Genomic DNA, 19,219 nt, shown 5'->3' on the forward strand with positions numbered 1-19,219 from the left:
AGTGAAGTCCATCCAGGCTTCCTCGTGCCTCGCGGCCTTGTCATGGAGGGTGGCAGTTATTTTCTCCATTGTATATATGTTCATGGCGATATGTAAACAGTCCTTTTTGTCTGGTAGGCGTGGGGACTTCCCATTTCATGACTAAAGCTGCTCTTGCCACCAGCAAGAGGGGGGATATTAGTCCTTTTACGCGCACCACTTCATCTTCTTCCTCAAGGCTGAATAGGATCAAAAGAGGGGATAGTTCCCTTTCTATAACATCTAATTGTTTGATCCATCCCAGGACCTCTTGCCAGTAAATGCATACCTTAGGGCACTTCCACCACATGTGCCAGTAATCAGCGTCCATGCCGCATTGTCTCCAACATTTTGGGCTGGAGGATTGAAACATTTTCGACAGTCTTAAGGGATCATACTGCCAACAATGGAGCAGTTCTATAGCATGTAATTTGTATTGGGTGGCAATCAACATTTTGGCTGGTGTTTCGCAAATTTTGCCCCAGGTTTGCTGTTCAAATTCCCTGTTAAAATCCTTTTTCCATCGCTTTTTGAGGTGACGTCTCAGAGTTTGGTCTGTGGTGATTAGGGCCTTGTACATGCGCGCTATTATACCGTTTGATGAGTTGGTTGTGTCCAGTATTGCTTCAAAAGGCGTCAGCTCTCTGTGTGGTGTCTTTCCATTCTTTCCTTGACATGACCCCTTTTAGTCAAAGATACAAGAAGATCGGAATCGGATGAATTTGGAGGTCTTCTTCTAAATCCGAGATCGAAATGAATTTCCCATTTCTCCACAGTTGGCCTATTCTCTCCAGTCCGGCGTCGAACCAAGCTTGGTATCTAGCATGTTCAGGGATTTCTTCTCGAATCCCGGGGGACCAGAGATGGCTGAGGGGGGCGGGAGGGGGAGGGGAACGGGGGAAAGAGGCCACGTCATGATTCCAGTCATCCCTTTCTTCCAAATGTTCCATATGGTGCTCAGTATTGGGTGATCGCGCAGGCGTTTCGTGAGCTTCGCTCTGGGGACCCATAGCCACTCCGCGAGGGTAACGTGGACCAGAATGTCGTTATCCAGTTGTACCCATTGGAGATCCTTTGTCGCGCAGATGTGGGATCAGGATCCTAAGTTGGGTTACCTGGTAATATCGTTCTATGTCCGGGAGGCCCACTCCGCCCATTTCCTTCAGGAGTGTCAGGATATCATACAGTATCCGCGGTTTTTCCCCCGTCCCACAGGAATTCCAGTATGGCCTTCTTGATCCGTTTGAAAAAGTGGTCAGGGATTGTGATAGGTTCGACCTGGAAGGGGTATAGGAAGCGCGGGAGGGTCACCATCTTGATAGCATTTAAGCGCCCCATCCAGGAGATCGTGAGGGATTTCCAGTTCGCGAGATCTGATTTGAGGGTACTTAGGAGTTGCGGGAAGTTTGCTTCGTAGAGCTGAGTTAGGTCTCTCGTTAAGTTGATCCCCAGGTATCTCAGTGTGGGGCCTCCGATGACCAGGCCAAGGCGTTCAAGCTCGTTTTGCTGTTCCGGGGATGGTTCGTGAATTGGGAAGAGAATGGATTTGGATTTATTCATTTTGAAACTAGAGAGTGTCCCATATTCCTCAATGAGGAATATCGCCCTTGGGATTGAAGACAGTGGGTTTACCACATGGAGCAAGATGTCATCTGCATACAAGGCTAGTTTGTATTCTCTGCCATTCACCTGCATTCCTTCAATTGCGGTGTCCGCTCGGAGGGCTCGAGCGAGGGGCTCTAGGGAGAGTGCAAAAAGAATCGCCGAAAGGGGGCAGCCTTGTCTCGTACCCCTCCGGAGAGGAAACCAGCAGAAGTACTGGGCGTTCACCGCTACAGAGGCTCTTGGGGCTGTATACACAGCCCTGATCGCTCGTCGAAAGATGGGTCCCAGGCCTATTCGCTCCAGCGTGGCCTCTAAGAAGTGCCATTCGACCCTGTCGAACGCCTTCTCGGAGTCTATCGAAAACAGAGCTGGCATGTTCGATGAAGTTTTGGCCTCATGTATGAGGTGGAGAGTCTTGCGGGTGGAGTCTGCGCCTTGTCTGCCAATGATGAAGCCTACTTGATCGGTGTGAATTATTGCGGGCATATGTGACTCCAATCTTGCAGTGAGAACCCTCATGTAAATCTTGGCGTGAATGTTCAGGAGCGATATTGGGCGATAATAGGCACATAGGGTAGCGTCCTTTCCTTCATTGGGAATCACCGTTTTGAGTACTTCGGGGAAAGATTTGGGTGCGACACCAGTGCCGAGGATGCTGTTGAAGAGCTCAACCATGAACGGGAGTAGGGCATTCTGGAAAGTTTTGTAGAATCCCGCCGTGTATCCGTCGTTTCCGGGTGCTTTCCCCATTGAAAGTCTTTTGATAGCATCTTCAATCTCTTCCCCTGTGATAGGAGCTTCCATGGCTTGTGTTCCGATGGGAGGGTCGGCATGGCCACTTCGGTCAAATAGTTCGTAATCGCCTCTGCGTGTGGTGCATCCTGCGAGGTGTATAACCTCTCGTAGAAATTGGCGAAGGATTCGGGAATATTGGGGGGTTGATGGTCTGGGGGTGTATCCATCTCACACCTTTGGTACCCATCGCTCACGGCGTTAGCCGCAGAGTCTTGCAGCGAGCAATGCGCTAGCTTTGTTCGCATGTTCGGAGTGCTTTTGCTTCAGGTATTGGAGTTTGTGGATGATGCTATTTGTTTCCAATTGCCGTAGTTCTTCTCTTGGCGTAGGCTTGTTCGATCTTCTGCGCTCTTTCAGAGTCCGCTGATTGGGCCGCAAGGTCAAGTTGGGCAATTTCCTTTCGCAACTTATTTTCTATGAGTAGGCGTTCTTGCTTTTTTGGTGCTCCCTCCCTGATAAGAAGCCCCCTCCATGTGGCCTTGCCTGTGTCCCAGACTATGTTGGTGGGAGTTTCACCTACGTTGTTCTGCTCGAAGTATTGGGTGATGTCCTGCTCAACCTGCTCCCGAAAGGCTGGGTCCTTCAAGAGCGTCTCGTTGCATCGCCATTTGGAGCTCTGCCGAGGGAGAGCCATCTGGTCGATGGTGACCACCATGTCATGGTCCGACCACATAATGGGCGATATGTTAGCTTCAGTCGTTGCTGCGGCAGGTGCCGGGGTTACGTATATATAATCAATTCTGGAATACATAGCGTGGGGCGTGGAGTAGAAGGTGAAAGCTGTCCGGGCCGGATTCCTGTATCTCCATGCATCTGTAAGATTGTAGCTGTCCATCATATCTACAATCCGGGAGTGCCCCGTGGCAGGGTTGTGGAAGGGTTGCCTGCTTGCCTGTCCATGTCCGGGTCCATCCACGTGTTGAGGTCGCCTCCTAGTATCACTTCCCCTTCTGCCTCATTCATCACCTTGGGGATTGCTTGTTGAAGGAACCGGGATTGTCCGGTGTTGGGTACATATATGGACGCGAGTGTGATGACTGTGCCCTGTATTTTGCCAATTAACACTAGGATTCTACCTCTCGCGTCTGACCAGGACCTCAAATGTTCAAACCGGATTGATTTACTGACTAGAACACCAACTCCAGCCTTCTTGAGCGGACCGGAGCCCCAATATTGTGTGCCTAATTTGGCATGGAGTACCCTCATCTCCTTTACTATATCGGGTTTCCTGCAGGAAGAGTACATCCAGGTTGCTCTCTTAAATTCTCGGGAAACTAGCAACCTTTTGGTGGGGAAATTAAGCCCCTTAACATTGAGTGTGCCAATTCTGAGTTTGCCATGCCGGTCATCAGATTCGTCATGACCACCCACGAGTGGCGGGTCCTGGAAGTTCGTTGAGCACGTCACCTCGGTCTATGTCGTGCGTCGCCGCATTGGAAGTATTCTGTTGGTTGTCCCGCACCTAAAGGGACTGCAGAGTCTTTCGGATCCCCATCCCCTCCCCCCCTTTCCAGGTAGTAAACATAACCGTTGTCTTCAGTTCCAATTTTTCACACCACATTTACCTTACAAGGAACTGAATCCTAGATTGATGGCGTCCGAGTTGAACCAGGTGGTTGCGACTGGTCTACTATCGGACCTCCCTTGAGGGTCGTGACCACGTGACCCCCATCACAAATACCGTCTCATCAACATGTTGAGCCCCCCCCCCATTCTTGAAATGTCAACTTTAGTTACAACTTAACACACAACAACAACTGTCATCATTAAGTAACGGATACAGTGATACATGCGGTTTCCGGGTCCTTTGGTCACCAGCGGATTGTCTGTCCTGGCTCTCGAGCGAGGTTCCTTCCGATCCGGCTCTGTTGGTTGTAATGTGTCGGTCTCCAAGTCGTTGGAAGGTCTCCGAGCCGTGATTCTTGAGTATGTCTCGGTGGATCCAAGGATCTGCGTATACCGCATCAGTTGGCATGTTCTGGCGTATCGTTAGGCTGTCTGTATTTTCTGGTCCTTTGACTTTCTTCCTTCTCGGGCCTCGAGGTCTCCATTGCGCCCCATCTCATGGTGTTTCCTCTTGTGACCCTTCTCTGGGGCCAGTGCCGAGGAAATCCGCAATGCATTCCCGAATCTCTTCGGAGCGTAGTGTTATTTTCCTGCTGCCGTGTTCGAACGTGAGGGGAAAAGGGATAACCCCACCTATATCTCGTGCCCTGGTCTTTGAGCCACTTGGTTAAAGGGCCACATAGGCGTCGCAGGGCCAAAGTGAGCGAAGATGGGTCCTGGAAGATGGTTATTTGGGCTCCTCCAATGGAGAGGGCATCACCTGACATTGCTTTGGCGAGAATCCTCGTTCTATCTTGGTATCTATGAAATCTGGCCAGGATCGACCTCGGACCTCCTGACGGACCCCCGCTCTGTGTATTCTTTCTATTGCAGGTTCATCAATGTTCTCATCTGCAGTTAGGATTCTAATGATGTCATGTATGGTGTGTTTAAGGTCCTCCTCTGTTTCCCCCTCCCGCTCCGGAATTCCAAAAATCGCAGGTTATTACGCCTCTCCCCATTTTCCAAATCGTCAATCTTCAGACTGATATCTTCTTCTCTTTTCTCTATATTGCGCATGCGGAGGTCTAGCTGGGCTTCCAATGTGTCGATTGAGGCTTGGTTGTTCTCAACCCCCTCAAGTCTCTCTTCGATATTGTCTACCCTTTTGGTCATTCTGTCGATTTTGCCGCCTAAGTTGGCGCCCATATTTCTGATTTCACTCAGGAGGGCGGCAATGTCCCCTTTGGTGGCCGCTGCCCCTGTTTCGGAGGGATACGCCGACATCGTGCCGTTAGGTCTGGGCTCCGGGTGCAACGGGTGTAGGCGTACCTGGCTAGCTTAGATTTGGTGCTCATGCGACGTATAGGTGGGAAGAGGCACTCGCCCCTGGAACGGGGGCACTACCCTCTGCACCGGTGCAGTAAACTGGTCCGGGAGTGTGTTATCACGTGGTCTCCGGAGTGTCTTGGTTAGTGCAAGTCTAGCATTGGCAGGAGGCACACGCCCTGAAATCAGGGGCTCTACCCTCCGGCTGCGTCACTTTTCGTTCACTTTAGTGCCAGACTCCGGCTTCAGTGCGGTGTCCGCAATGTGCTGGTGCAAATGGGGGTCGAGTCGTAGATCTTGTTGGGTTTGCGTAGGGGGAGGCCTCAGTTCAGGAGACCTCAGGGGAGGCGTGCACAGGAGGGCACACGCCCCACAAGTGGGGGCCCAACCCTCTATCGCCTCTAGTGTAAGAGGAATATATCCTGATGTCGGAGGCTCGGTGGGGGAGTTTATTAGAAGAGGTTTAGATAATGTCCAGAGGCCAGATCCTTTAGCCAGAGGCGATGGGTGTGTTACTCAGGTCGGGGTGTGTGGCACTTGGTCTGCCCAGTCGGCAAAACACTGACTGGGCAGCGTGTAGGGTTCCAAGGAGGGGTAGGCGTTGGGGGGGATGGGGGGGGGTGACAGGTTCTCCCCAGGAGATAGTAGGGCAGCCTATCTAGGCAGGTGAGTGGTGTTGCGCCCTGCACTGTGTAGGAAGCTGCCGCATGATAGGTGGGGGTTGGGTCTCTGGCCTTGTGTCACCAAGGGATAGCACTGGGGCGTGAGATTGTCACCCTACGGTGGGGGATCTGTATCCACTGCAGTTGAGGCATGGGACTGGGGAGCGTAGACCAGTTTTGCTTGCCCGCGCCTCAGTTATGTATGAGTCTCTGTGGTACGAAGCATGGAGTTTTGTGGATGCCCCGTGGGTTGCCTTGATATTATTCATACATTTGCGGGCATTGAAGCTCCCTTGTACTTGGAGCGATCGCTTTGAGCAGTGTGCGGAGGCCTGCGGACAAAAAGGAGCCGGGGGTTCCTGAGCGGCTGCAGTCGTTCGTATTTCACACTGACTGGGCCTGAGCGGGTGGGAGAGAAGGGGAGATTCTGCACCCTCCTCCGCAGGCGGAGCCTCTCCGCTTGCGTGCGGGATCAGGGTCGGGCTCGCCGGGATCAGGCACAAAGTCGTGGGTGGGCTGAGGCGACACCGGGGAGGAGGGGGCACTCACCCTTGCGCGGTGGGCCACGGACCATGCCGGGCGCGAAGGCGTTGCCATGCGGGCTGTGAAGCTGAGAGGGCCGACTCCTCCACGGCGGTCTGGGGTCTCTCCACTCAGCGGGGGCTCAAGGGTTGTGTGGAGAGGCTGCAGCCGCTGTGGGAGGCTGCAGCGCAGCTCAATGGCCCCGCGTGGAAGCGGGGGGTGGAGCTGGCAGTCTCAGAGTTTCACGGGTCTCAGTGTTCGATCGAGACGCTGCTCCGCAGGCCTGGAGGGGGAGGCACGTACCAGGAGACCTTAACAAGGCCGCTCCGATTTTCTCTGGATTTTCGCTCGCCTTGTGGGAGTTCGGTTCCCACACACTGTGTGACCGTTGTGTGATGGGGGGATCAAAAGTGGGGGCTCAGGGCACTTTTGAGGGTCGCAGGTCGGAGCTCACACGGAGGTGGTCTGCATCCATGCGCCCCCTTGTTGGCCAGTCTAAAAATATTTTAAGAGCGACAGATGGGGTGGTACCTGGGAATGTCCCATGTCAGCTCCATCATTCTCTCAGTGGAGGTTTCAGAAGTTCTCATAAACGAGCACATTTTGAGCATAAATACAAGATGTAGAAGGAAACAGGCTAGTTTTCGCCTCCTTAAAGTGTGTGCTTTGTTTACCATCCAGCCAGACAAGGGAAACTGCAATGACATCTCATTAAAAGGCATAAAATAAATGGTGCGAAAGGAGTGGTGCCATTGGCTTACATTGAGCAGGGGGCAGCATGCCCAACCCCCAGATACAGTCTTACAGCAAGTACTACCATCTGGACAGCTGGCAGTATCATCGCAGGCCACAGCTTTGCCACGGGGTGCCATTTCCTCAATGTGAGCGGTGACCTTGGTAAACCAGGGCATAGCATGGAGTCCTTGAGCGCAGGTTTGCTCCTCCACATTGCAGGTATAGCCGGTTGGACAACAGTGCAAATGGTCGTCACAGCAAACAGCCTGAAAGAGAAAAAAAATAACTAAGAAAAAAGGCAATCGGTCTCACACACATTCAGATAGCCCTCCCCCATAAGTCTCAGGGGTAGAGTAAAACCTCAGAATAAAACCAATTGATTCGTTAAAACTCAGTGCAGTTTACCCCGCAAACTATGAAGAAAGTGGTCTCCACAATAGGAATGAATATTTCTGCAGAGTCCACAAGTATCCTTAAGATCAGGGCTTATGCACGGGAGCAGCAAACATAAATGTCATCCTGCAAATCAACAAGGATCTCTTCAATTGCCCCAAGTGTGAACACAGTTCCAAGTCTATGCCCATCCATGTTTTGGTCTCTACCAAAATAAGACAACCAATGAAACAGATTTTGGTATTCGTTAGGAGTTGCTGGAAATCGTGCAAGCCACATAATCTACCCATGTGTCCGCTTTGGCAGAATTGCTGCTTTGAGAGCATCCTCTTTGCACAAACCATCCAGACTGGCCCCACCAGCCAGTTTAGCAACATGCCAATGCAATATAAAGGGGCCATGATCAGTGTGCCAAAAACATATGGGGAGTAGGGAAACCAAGCTAATTCCAAGTCATGATTTAGTGTTCGTTCATTATACCTACAATTAATGTCTTGGTCAAGTTGACAAACTACATTTTATGGGCAGGATAGGCTCCTACAGTCTTTAGGGGTTCCTCCATTAACCACACCATCACCTTCCCCCACCCTCCCATGATGCACTCCATATCATTTTAAATGTGGTTTCGGTGCATTCAAACAACTTTGCTTTTTATGGTCCGGGACCTCTTGCCAGGATTATCCCTTGTGTCTCATTGCCTGAAACAAAGCTATATTCCTATTGACTTAATACAATTGTGCATGGAAAGAAACTATGAAACAATCACTCAATCGCAGCATTTAGTACTTTTCTTTCAATGATTTTCAATTATGAGCCGTAGTAGAGTTGCCCTTTACCAGAGGCTTTTATATACACATGGAAACGCCAGGTTTTCACTTACACCCACCATCCTTATTTGCTGCATTCTATTTCACAAAAGACGACTGTTCCTCACCATGGCGCTACAATCAACTGGCACCAGAAGGTGGGTAGGCCAGTGCTGCAATTTGACTTTACTAAACAAGGATTTTCCAGCAACAGGGAAGGCGTAAACCTTTATTCCATGTGTCACCAGAGATTGCAAAGGTACGCATTGGCAGGGCGGTGACCTGAGCAATGACAGTGGCCCCTGCACTCATTTCACGTGTCTGTACGCAAACCATCTGGCTTTTCATCCACTCTAGGTGGCTACTTGACATGTCTCCACCACTACCTAATGATGCAAGACAGCTTGGCTGCACAGTAGTTTTAACATGGTCTAGCACCTGCAGGACTCTGCTCCACATTAAATTTGAGTAACCTACTCGTAACTCTGCAGGCAAAAGCCCCATCCGCACATATTGGAACAAGGGCTGACAGATGGATGGGTTTAAAAGCCGCAAGAGGCTGGTGGGAATGGAACAGAAAACCATGAAAGATGATCATGCTAGGCATAGCAGTAACGACAACTCGAGAGATCAGAATAGAATGGGACCAATTCGATAAGAATCAACCAGTGTTAGCTTTTTGCAAGAACTGGCATTAAACTGTGGTCTAATAGGAATGTTCTGTGTAGACTGCTCTGGGTGCACAGCCGGCTGTGCCCCTACTCCTCTGCTTCACCCCCAAGTATTAGATAATTCATTAATTCTAAAACAAACAGTGATTCACCAGTATAGCGGTACACTAGGACTAGATATGACAGGTTAAGGAGATTGTGCAAAGAAGCAGGGTTCTAAACTATCTGAAGGACAGAAAATGGTAACCAAGATCATCCTCCGCTGATAGCCAAGCCGGGGAAGGACGCTGGTCTCTGTGGCACCGACCTGGACTCCAAGGATAAAGAAAGGCAAGCAGTTCATCACAGCCTGAGAGTCGAGAGGAGATTTGATAAGAAACCAAACTGTGTTGAACGAAAAGTAGCCAGCGGCTAATTTGAACTTTGAAAGAATTAAAGATCCGATTGAGGAAAGAGCGACGAAAACCAGAAACGGGAGGAGGCCGGCACCACATGGGTGCTCAAGCAGGAAACTGAGCTATTACCTGGGGGTAGAAACTATCGGAACCAGAAGCCCTTGGGAAGAGACGAAAAGAGGTCCAAGTGGTCATACAGGGGTCTTGTAAAATCCTCTGTACCGTCGAAAGTCTTTGACCGACAGATGATTGCGAAGGGAAATGAATCCTGTTTGGTGAAATGAGCGCATTAACCGTGTGGTAAAAGTTGGCGAGAGTGAACCCGGAAGAGGGAAGCTGACAGACGAAGCCTGAAGTACTGTTTAAAAAGACATTAAGACTCGTGAAAGTAAGAGGTATTAGAAGACCAGGGGAAGTTAATTGTCCTGCTTGTTAAGTGGGTCCGAACCCAGTCGAGGGAGATCCAGGTGTGAAAAGTCATCACCTAAAGTTCATTGAGAAAGAAACTTCAATTTAATGGTCGAATATGGTATGTGAGGGGTCGGCGCCTGGAAAAGGGGGACCCAGGGGTGACGGCATCACCCAACGTGAACTGTGGACAGTAACTTTGTTAGTGTTAGAGGCCTCGAAGGCAGGATACTTAATGCAAAGAGACTTAACCATCGGAAAGCATGATAGCTGGAAAAGAACTTTCGGCTCGTACTGCGAAAGCTCGAGCGTGTGCTGTGCTCCAAGGTCTCACCTTGTCCCGTGCTGAAAACGTGGGGAAGGGAGATCCCTGGCAATCACATACTAACTTATTACTTGGAACACTTTTCTTTTTTGAGACCCTATCTCACTCTTTCAATTAGTTGTAAGGAATTGGCAATCGTTTTTTCTTAGTATAGGCCCTTTTATTTTGGCCAACCGCCACTATGACTGCCTTATTTTTCATTTGATGGTCTACGCTTGCTCCCATCTTAGATTTAGCTTAGGCGTTTCTCCACCCTGCATTCATTGTTCAATAAACACCCTTGAACTGTGATCATTTGTGTGTCTTTACTGTTGCCACCACGAGTTCCTTACACACCCCACTGACTCTTCGGACCCTAGCATAGACCATTAGGCCTGACGATCTCCAACTCCACTAACTAGGCCCTCTGCCCAGATGCGAATCCCAAATCGTAGTGGCACCCTGACAGAATTCTGCACCTGACAGAATGCATTCATCACCTCATCTGCAGGAACTTGGCAAGCGCTAAGGCCTAATGTTAGCTGGCGCCATTAACCAGAGGTGATTGTGCTAGACTCGCAACACAAGCACCAACACTCTTCAGCAAGTTCACGCAATTATGCAACACGCAATCAACCCTAGAAGGCACCTCCCTGCTAACGCTGCACATCTGTAAATCCCAGAGCAGACCTAGACATTGGAGGGCAGTCCAATAGTTAAATTGCAAACCATTCCTACCATTGAATGTATAGAACGGAAGCGCCCTCCGGTATCCGTATAGAAGAACTAGAAAGCCACGCACTAATTCAGCACTTAATCACCTACCTGCAAATATGCACTATGCTATCAATCCAGGGTCTAAGAGCACTTGCTAATCCTACACATCTGGAAATCCCTACGCAGAACTATAGCAAGGTACGTTCTAGCACTTAATTGTTGCTAATCCCGACTATCTGGGTATGTCCAAGTAGAAATACCCATCAGGGATCCCATTTAAACTGCTGACCAAGGATAGTGCTAGCAGCTGTGCAGTAAGAACATGAGTTTTGCGACTGATCTCCCTTTCACCACCCATAGGCCTTCAAACAATTTGACCACTAAGATACAGGAAGTCTCAATGCCCTTGACAGGCACCGGAAACTGAACAGAAACAAGGTCCCCCTGGAAAACACACACTCAAACACCACTATGCGAACTCTTGCCTCTGCATCAACAATTATAACGCAGCTACAACCCTCTAATAATTTGACCTAGCTGCACACATACACCTCCACGTTCACCTCATCAGTCTTTAGAACGCAGCTATACCCCTCAAATTTCAGCCTAGCTGCAAACAACGTTACTCAAGCACCAGCGTCGCCAGAATGCAAATACCATAGTCCATTGGTCTTACTGCACACATTCTACTGCCCTTACACAGCCGCTGCACCACAGCTAGCGCTAATATGCAGCTACACATCACCTATTGCACACTGGCTGCACACATCACGTGCACCCATGCATGTTGTACTACACTACTCTCTCCACTGACCTGGACTGCGGTCCCCGAGGATGTTCAACCAACAGCGCTTTGGAATCATAACAATGGTAAAAGGCGCTATACAAATTTCAAATAACATAAGCACCCCATTTGTATCCTAGGAGGAGGAGATCACCATATATTGATGCATTGGTTTTAGGGTGTAGGCTTGTGGTAGCTCTAGTTTAGTTTTGGCTTTATGAGGGGTGCAAGCAGGTTCAGGGCATTGGTAGCCCAATGTAACTTTTTGGTAGCCATTTTATTTTTTAAAGTGCTGAGCTCGACAATTTTATTTTAGGCGGTTCCTTTGTTCAGGGGAGACAATGTGGCATGCTTAAAGTGGACTTGTGCAGACATGGGCTCTGAGAGCCCAGCTATGCACCCACTATAGACTATAGTGTTTTGAACTGAAGGACTGCTCCAGGTAGGCCAATTCAGCATGAAACATGGTGGCTTTTTTAAAAGCTTTATTTTTATGCCAGGATTAGGGTCACTAACTGAATTTCCTATAAAAGTCTAAACAGGAACAATCATTTGGTGATGGTATGATTAGTCGTTACAGTTTTAGAGAAGTCCGAGATATTGTATGGTTTTCCATTTCATAGCACTGGTAACATTTGGCGCAATAGTGGTATTAGTATCAGCTATAAACATTACATGAAACTGTGGCATTGTTGAGTAAATGCCATGAAAAAAGAAATATGACTAATTAACATAGTCAATGAAATGTGGCTATTTTAGACAGTAGAAAGAATTTGAAGAGGCGTTAGTTACCAAAATAAATGTTGTATATTTGATAGACATCCTTCATGCACAGTTAATTTTTTGCACGGTATGTAGTTTATAGGTTTGTGTCATGCATATGATGTAATTTATGAAATTAAGATAGCATTGCATGCAGAAAGTTGGATTTGTAATATATTCATGAAGTAAGCGTAAAAAGGTTTTGTAATGCTTTTATATTGATAGTTGTTGAAATATTAAAATACATGTTTCTTAAATGTAATTTATTTTGATGTTTCATCTGTGTATAATAGCCGATCTAAAACAGATCCGCTCAATATATCTTAGGCTATATACACGACAAACAGATTGTGACCTTGTTTTTGGCCATATCACATCCTACAAGGGTGGTTTTCTGTAAGTGAGGGGTTTAGAGTCCAACTAGAATAGCTGGCCACCTAACCCATTGTTCTTAACCCTCTATTTCGATTAGCGTTCCAAGTGATTTACCTGCTGGAGGATTCCTGATATTTGACCACCGTTGCTGCACTTAAAGAACCTGAACTGAGCATACTGGCTGGGCCTCGTGTCCTGGTCTAATCTCTGGCTGTGATTTTTGGCTACTGGACATCCTTCCTCTGCAGGCGATCTGCGCTACAACTGTCTGCCGGCCATTTTACCACCAGCTTCCCGCTTTAGACTGTAGCCATCACCACCTTGGGGTTGAGATGGAGATGCACCCCCCCTGCCCCCGGTCTTGGGTAACCCCCACAGTAGTCTTCGCTAAGGGAATGTTTTCTGGGGCTGGGCTGCCGTTTAGTTTCTCGAGCTGCTGGAAACTGCTTGGCCAGGTTCTCCCACCTTTTCAGAGTCACCCGCGCAACAGTTTTTGCCTCTGTCTTGAGTGTCACACTTCTGTCTGGATCAGTTAACCTACACCCAGAAAGGAAGCATTGTACTCACTAGGTAGTTTTGCCTTCCTGGAAACAGACTTTTCTGGAACTAACCATCAGTACTTCCTTCTGGAACCAAAGGTGGTGGGTTATTTCCAATAATTACCCTCGGGAGTCCCTGTGGTCTGTGGTAGAGACTTTTCACAGACTGGAGTTTACCACATTTACCCCATTCATTTCCCCTGGGGAAGGGGGGGGGGTCATCCTGCAGTGCAGCATCTTGTAGGGATGCTGGTTCTGGAGTTTGGCTCTGAAGCTCTCCTTTGGTCTTCCCTAGCGTGGTTTGCTGCCAAATGTGCACCTGCAGAATAGAACAGACTTAGAATTCAACGGGCAAATCTGAAGGAAAGTCGCTATGGGGAACATTTTACTCACCTGAAACAAGTCTCAAGTGACTTTGGGGTACCTTCTGTGCCCATGTACATTTTACTGCACAGGTTTGGGTACAGTGAGTTTTAGGTCAAAGACGAAAGGTTTAGCTTACAACTGTGATTTTCTATGCATTGTTAGCCTCAACTACCACTTCTGCTAAGGTGAATGCCTGATTTCAATGCAACTATTACTTTTGCCACTATTATTTTCCTGAGGTTTTAAGACCGGATGGATTTTATTTTTTGGTAGTCGGGCAGGGTTTTAGAAAAGCTTTCTCCCTCTAGATCCTACCCAGTAATGCTAGACATGCTGTTATGCCCTGCCTGAAAAAGAGCTCATGGAGAGAGCACCTGCTGATGCAAGCTTGCAGCAAGGCACAGCCTTCATGAGTGGCTATTTAGCGGTTGAGGTATAGAGATGTGACCACTCCAAAGAGCCCCATGGTGTAATGCGATTTCACCTGTCCACCAAGTCCATCTATTCGGTTCCATGTAATAATGTCGCCACAAAAATCTCGCCATGCAAAAATATCACCGAAAAAAGGCCATTTTTTGTGGCGACATTATTGCATGAACATGCGGGGGACACCCCCGCAACCCCAATTTATTTTTTTGTCCCTGTCCCCATATAATATCGCTGCAACCTTTTCCCGGCGATGACATTTACGGCGACCATATATATGGGGATAATATTACCTGATAACATCTATTCTTGTCGATGGTGCAACTCGCAGGTTGGTGCAAGGCTAAGGAGCTACTCCTGTTGGGTTCACACTGGCAGGGTCCTGGAAGTTCGCTCTTTGACAAATCTGGGTTAATGTCAGTATTTAAGAGGTCGCCTGAACACGGAACCAGTGCCTATGGTGCTGCAGTTTTTATTAAAGGTCTTAACAATTCTTTTCCTCCAAGTCCTTCTTAGTGTCATCATGGGACCTTAGTTTAATCTTACATTTTTGATGGTCGCTCCGTTTGAGCCCTAGCATTCACACCCTTTGCGCCTGGTAATATTTGAGGTTCTTTTTGGTTGCTATGACCACAGCGTGAAGTTTATCAGGGTTGCACGCCTGATTAGTGCCCCCACCTTTCTTCAGTAATGAGATGGTTCTTTTGAGGTTAAGCATTCTTTTCACCTAGGACTGGATCTGAATTTAATCTCCAAAAACAGTTACTTTCCAGTTGCATTCCCACCAAAGACTGAAGGTTTCACAAATGTTCTCCGTAAAGGGCTCTTCAGTTTTAACTCTAGAACCAATTAATACAGATGGGATGATCAGCTATTCATCGGTTCTGCGGGATGTAAAAGAAAGGCATTGCAATCTTGAAACAATTGAGGGATTATGCTCTATTGAAACCAGTTTTAAGTTGTCTCGCAAGGTAATAGCACCTTACAAGCTCAATTCACAAGAGGCCAGGCGCAACTTCTGAAGGAGGGGTGAGGGAAGGGAAGCCTTTGGTAAAAGTGTACAGAGCTACTCACATAGCAGCCCTGCAAATATCCAAACATGACGGTTTTGATTGCCTACCATGGCATCTTCTCCTGCCAGGCAGAGCGGTTCCCCCAAAACATCCTGCTATTGGTACATTATTGCACTTCACCCTCCTTTGTGTGGCTCCCTGATACGGCTTTGGGATTATTTAATAAAACAACAAATCTATGAGAAATGTATCCATTACAAGATTAAATGACATTCCTTTCATTATGTTTTTTCTGATGGATGTTTATTCATCCCACTGCATAACTGTTTCTGGAGATTAAATTCATATCCAATCTAACCTCAAAGGAACCATTGCATTATTGAAGAAAGGGAATGGGACATGATCAGGCTTGCAACCAGGATTTCTAATTGCCCTTCCCGTGACTGGGGATGGCATCTGCAAGGGGGTAAAAACCTTAACATTTTGATTTTTAGCAATAAAAGGATGCAGGTAATTTGGTTTTCGGAAAGGATGCCTGCTAATCAGACCCCTCATTATGTTCCATGCTACCAACAAGTGAGCCCATATACGTTGCTGTGAACGTCTCCCGACGGTCCCAGCACCTGCCTTGCAGTGACAGCAGGACTGGCTCAAAAGCCACATGTGTATTCCTGAGCAGCTGCAGGAATAGGTTCTAAAATACAGAGCTGGCAATTTAACAGTATGTACCTTTGATTCAATTCCTTATAATTTTGTATCCCAGCAGCCTGGTGGCAGGTTTACAATAGGACCAAAAGAGTCTGGGGTTGCTTGTGTTTCCCGTGCAAAGGGGACCTGGCCTAGCAGTTCAGCCAGGGCTGCTCCCATTGGTGGCAGCCTGCCTGATTTGTATATTGTGGGACCCCTTTTGGAATGGCAGAGACGGGCTAAAAACCAGTGGAGTTGAAGGTTGCCCAGAGCAGTGCCAGTGGTTCAGATCAATTCAAAACCTTCCACTCCTCACTTTTTTGGTTTTATGTTTCCAACAGAAGCCATGTCTGGTTATGACAGTGGCTGCTGGGATCACAGTTATAAAGCCCTGAGCATGTCAATGTCTTATTGTCAAATTGGGGAGGCGACTCATTCATGGCGGGCTGGTGTTTATTAGTTATAGGACTGGGTGTACTCAACCACCATGTGGGAAATGACGAGGCAGCTTCTTTTTTGATCAGATCCCCCTGTGGAAGGCAGACACCTTTGAGGAGACCTGAAACCTCCCCAGTCCTTAAGCCAGGGGTCTGCAACCTGCTCGATGGCTCCTTTCTGTAATAGGATTTGGATCTCCTCTTCGAAGATGTGGAGGTGTTCGGAGGACATTTGTTCTACACGTGGTGGCAAGGCGTTTTGAGGAACTCCACCAAGTACCCTTTGGCCACAGTATGGAGGATCCAGCTGTCGGACGTTATTCCCTCCCATTGCTGGGCGAAGAGTGTTATGTGACCCCCCAACTGGGGACAGATGGGCACATCATTTGGAGGCACAGGCTGTTGTGCCACTAGAGGCTGTAGCTCTGCCTCGTCTTTCCTGTGGCAAAAACCACACTGCTTGTACTGGTAGGATGCCTGAGCGTGCGGGCTGTAAAAGGAGGCACCAGCTTCGCCTGGTTTTCCCAGAGCCTTGCGCCCGAACATTACGGTGCATCTTAAACACTCCTCTAGGAATGAAAGGCTTGTTGGAGATCTAACCAAAAGGTATGGATTGTCTCATGCTCCTTTTTTGCTGTCTTCAGCAGGTCATCGACAGTGTTGCCAAAGAGGCGACCCTCCTCAGTGGGCATGTTGATTAAGGCCACCCTTGTCTCAGGCTTAAATCCTGAGTTTCTGAGCCAGGAATGTCTTTTTAAGAGAGTCCCCTCTGATATAACCCTTCCAGAGGTGTCTGCGGAACCTAAAACCTTTGAGAATGTTTTGGGAAACCTGCTTGCCTCTTTAGAAGGTGGAAGCGAGTAGGTTCAGGTACGGAGTCCAGATACCGAGACACCTCATCCCACTGGGTGCTACTGCGGCCGGCAAGAAAGGTGGCGATTGCTATACTGGTGAGGTACGCAGCAGAGGTCATAATAAACTTCCCAGCGATTAAAGTATTTTTCACTCGTTGTTGGGTGGCGGCTCAGAAGTTGAGATTGGAACACAAGCTCTCCTTCTCGTAGTGGTCCCCACCAGAGAATCGGGCTTGGACTCTAGGAGAGGAATAACTTGGCTAACATGCTTTTTCTCATTGAAAATATTTTCAATGAAGTCGGTCCCTGCAGGACTGGATTCATCAGTGTCGATGCTAAAATGGTGAGCAGCCTTTTTCAGCAGCTCATTCTAGAGAGGTTGGTCTGCAATGGGAGACGAGTTACCGCCCTAACTATGGAGGGGTCGACAAAGATGTCTGGCTCGTCCCGGTCTTGAAAGTAGGCGTCATCATCTGCCTGGCCGGAGTGATCGTGGACATCCATCCACATATCCTGGTCAGCCTGTGTGGACTGCATGTCCTCCTGAAGGATCCCCTGGCAGGTCTGGGAGAGAAGGCGTTGCTAAAACTGGTGGAGGTATAGGAGGCTGCTCAGCAGGCCCCGAGTGAGTGGGTAGCTTATTTAACAATAGCCCATCAAGTCATTTGATGAGATACCAGTCACACCCAAATGAAAAATCGACATATAATTGCATATGTTTAATACATTTCTTTTAATGCAATATATTACAAGCAATTTATGGTTCAAATCAATAATACTTCAAAAATTCATTAACAGAGAAAATCATATTTCATCCAAACTTCTTTTAAACCAAAGGACACAAATCGTGTTACAGAAAATACTTAATTCGGACAAGTAACAATATGTCTTTTTGATAGTTATCTTGTTATCTAACTATCCCAGATAACACCCTTGAATATAAAAAGTAGAACTTCAATGAAGATGGTTTCATATGAATATTCTTATATCCAACACTATGCGTTTTGGGGCTCAAGGTCCCATCATCTGGTGCGAATGTTATCTTTCCAAAAAATCTAATCAAGTAAAAGATATCCATTTTAGATTAATGTTGTTCAACATATTTTGAGTGTTGTGGTACTATCCGTATGCACAACAAATGTAAAGCTTATTTCTCTCCGGTCCGTAGCAACTAACAACGTTGTAGCAAGTAACTAACGTTACTCAGTGATGATCACAATACCATTCTCTACAAATCAAAGGAGAACATATACGTCCTATAATTGTTATACTCCAGCACAATATCATGGCTCAATCTAATAACACACTGTGTACCTACTGTCCAATCCATTAATGCTTGCATCGAAATCCTCTCCAATCCGTTGTGGGTAATAACATTGTAGCGAGTAACTGACGTCACTCAGTAATAATCACAATACAATTCTCTACAATTCAAAAGAAAACATATCCGTCCTGTAATTACCATGTTCCAGCACAATACCATTGCTCAATATGGTAGCCCACGGTGTACCTAATGTCCATTCTACTAACACTTACCTCAAAATCCGCTCAGTACAGGCAGACGGCTGTAAAAACAGCCTCCCGTCCTGTACCAGCGCTTATCTGTATGTTTTTTAGCTTCTGTCATTTCAGATACACCCATTTTTACGCTGCCAAAAAAACATTTGAGTTTTAAAAATTTTTAAGGGGTTCCCCCCCACAAGCGCCCTTTCATTCTTGCCCCCCCCAACCCTTTATTTGCCCTTTCAACCCTGAAAAAAAGTAAAGTTTTTTTCTGCAAAAAATCAGCAGAAAAACACCAGTCGTAAAAATGGGTGTTGATGAAAGGACGATAGCTCAACTGAGGCTAATGTTGAAGAAAATATGTCAGATAACATAAAGGAGCAGCCTTCAATAAACTAATGGTCATGCTTATCGGGATGATCCTCAGAAGTAACTAAACAATGTCAATGGGTAAAGATTTCCCCATGTAATATCGGGTACTTCAAATCACATTGTGAACAATCGTGCCCCTGCACTCCATCCAATTGCCTACTCGCGGATCTAAATCCCAACTATTCACTGTCCCTTA

General features: G+C 47.5%; 1 protein-coding gene across 4 annotated transcripts in view; it reads right to left on the reverse strand.

Moving 5' to 3' along the window:
* The window catches only part of GRN (granulin precursor), a 906,558-nt gene that overhangs the window by 296,517 nt on the left and 590,822 nt on the right, over window positions 1-19,219 (reverse strand). For all 4 annotated transcript variants that reach the window (XM_069634286.1, XM_069634284.1, XM_069634287.1 and 1 more), the window contains exon 12: window positions 7,238-7,477. In XM_069634286.1, the coding sequence (XP_069490387.1) occupies window positions 7,238-7,477 (240 nt within the window). The remainder of the gene's footprint in view (window positions 1-7,237; window positions 7,478-19,219) is intronic.

This window comes from Ambystoma mexicanum, chromosome 13 (genome assembly GCF_040938575.1).
Source record: "Ambystoma mexicanum isolate Mex_15411 chromosome 13, UKY_AmexF1_1, whole genome shotgun sequence".
Taxonomy (NCBI): domain Eukaryota; kingdom Metazoa; phylum Chordata; class Amphibia; order Caudata; family Ambystomatidae; genus Ambystoma; species Ambystoma mexicanum.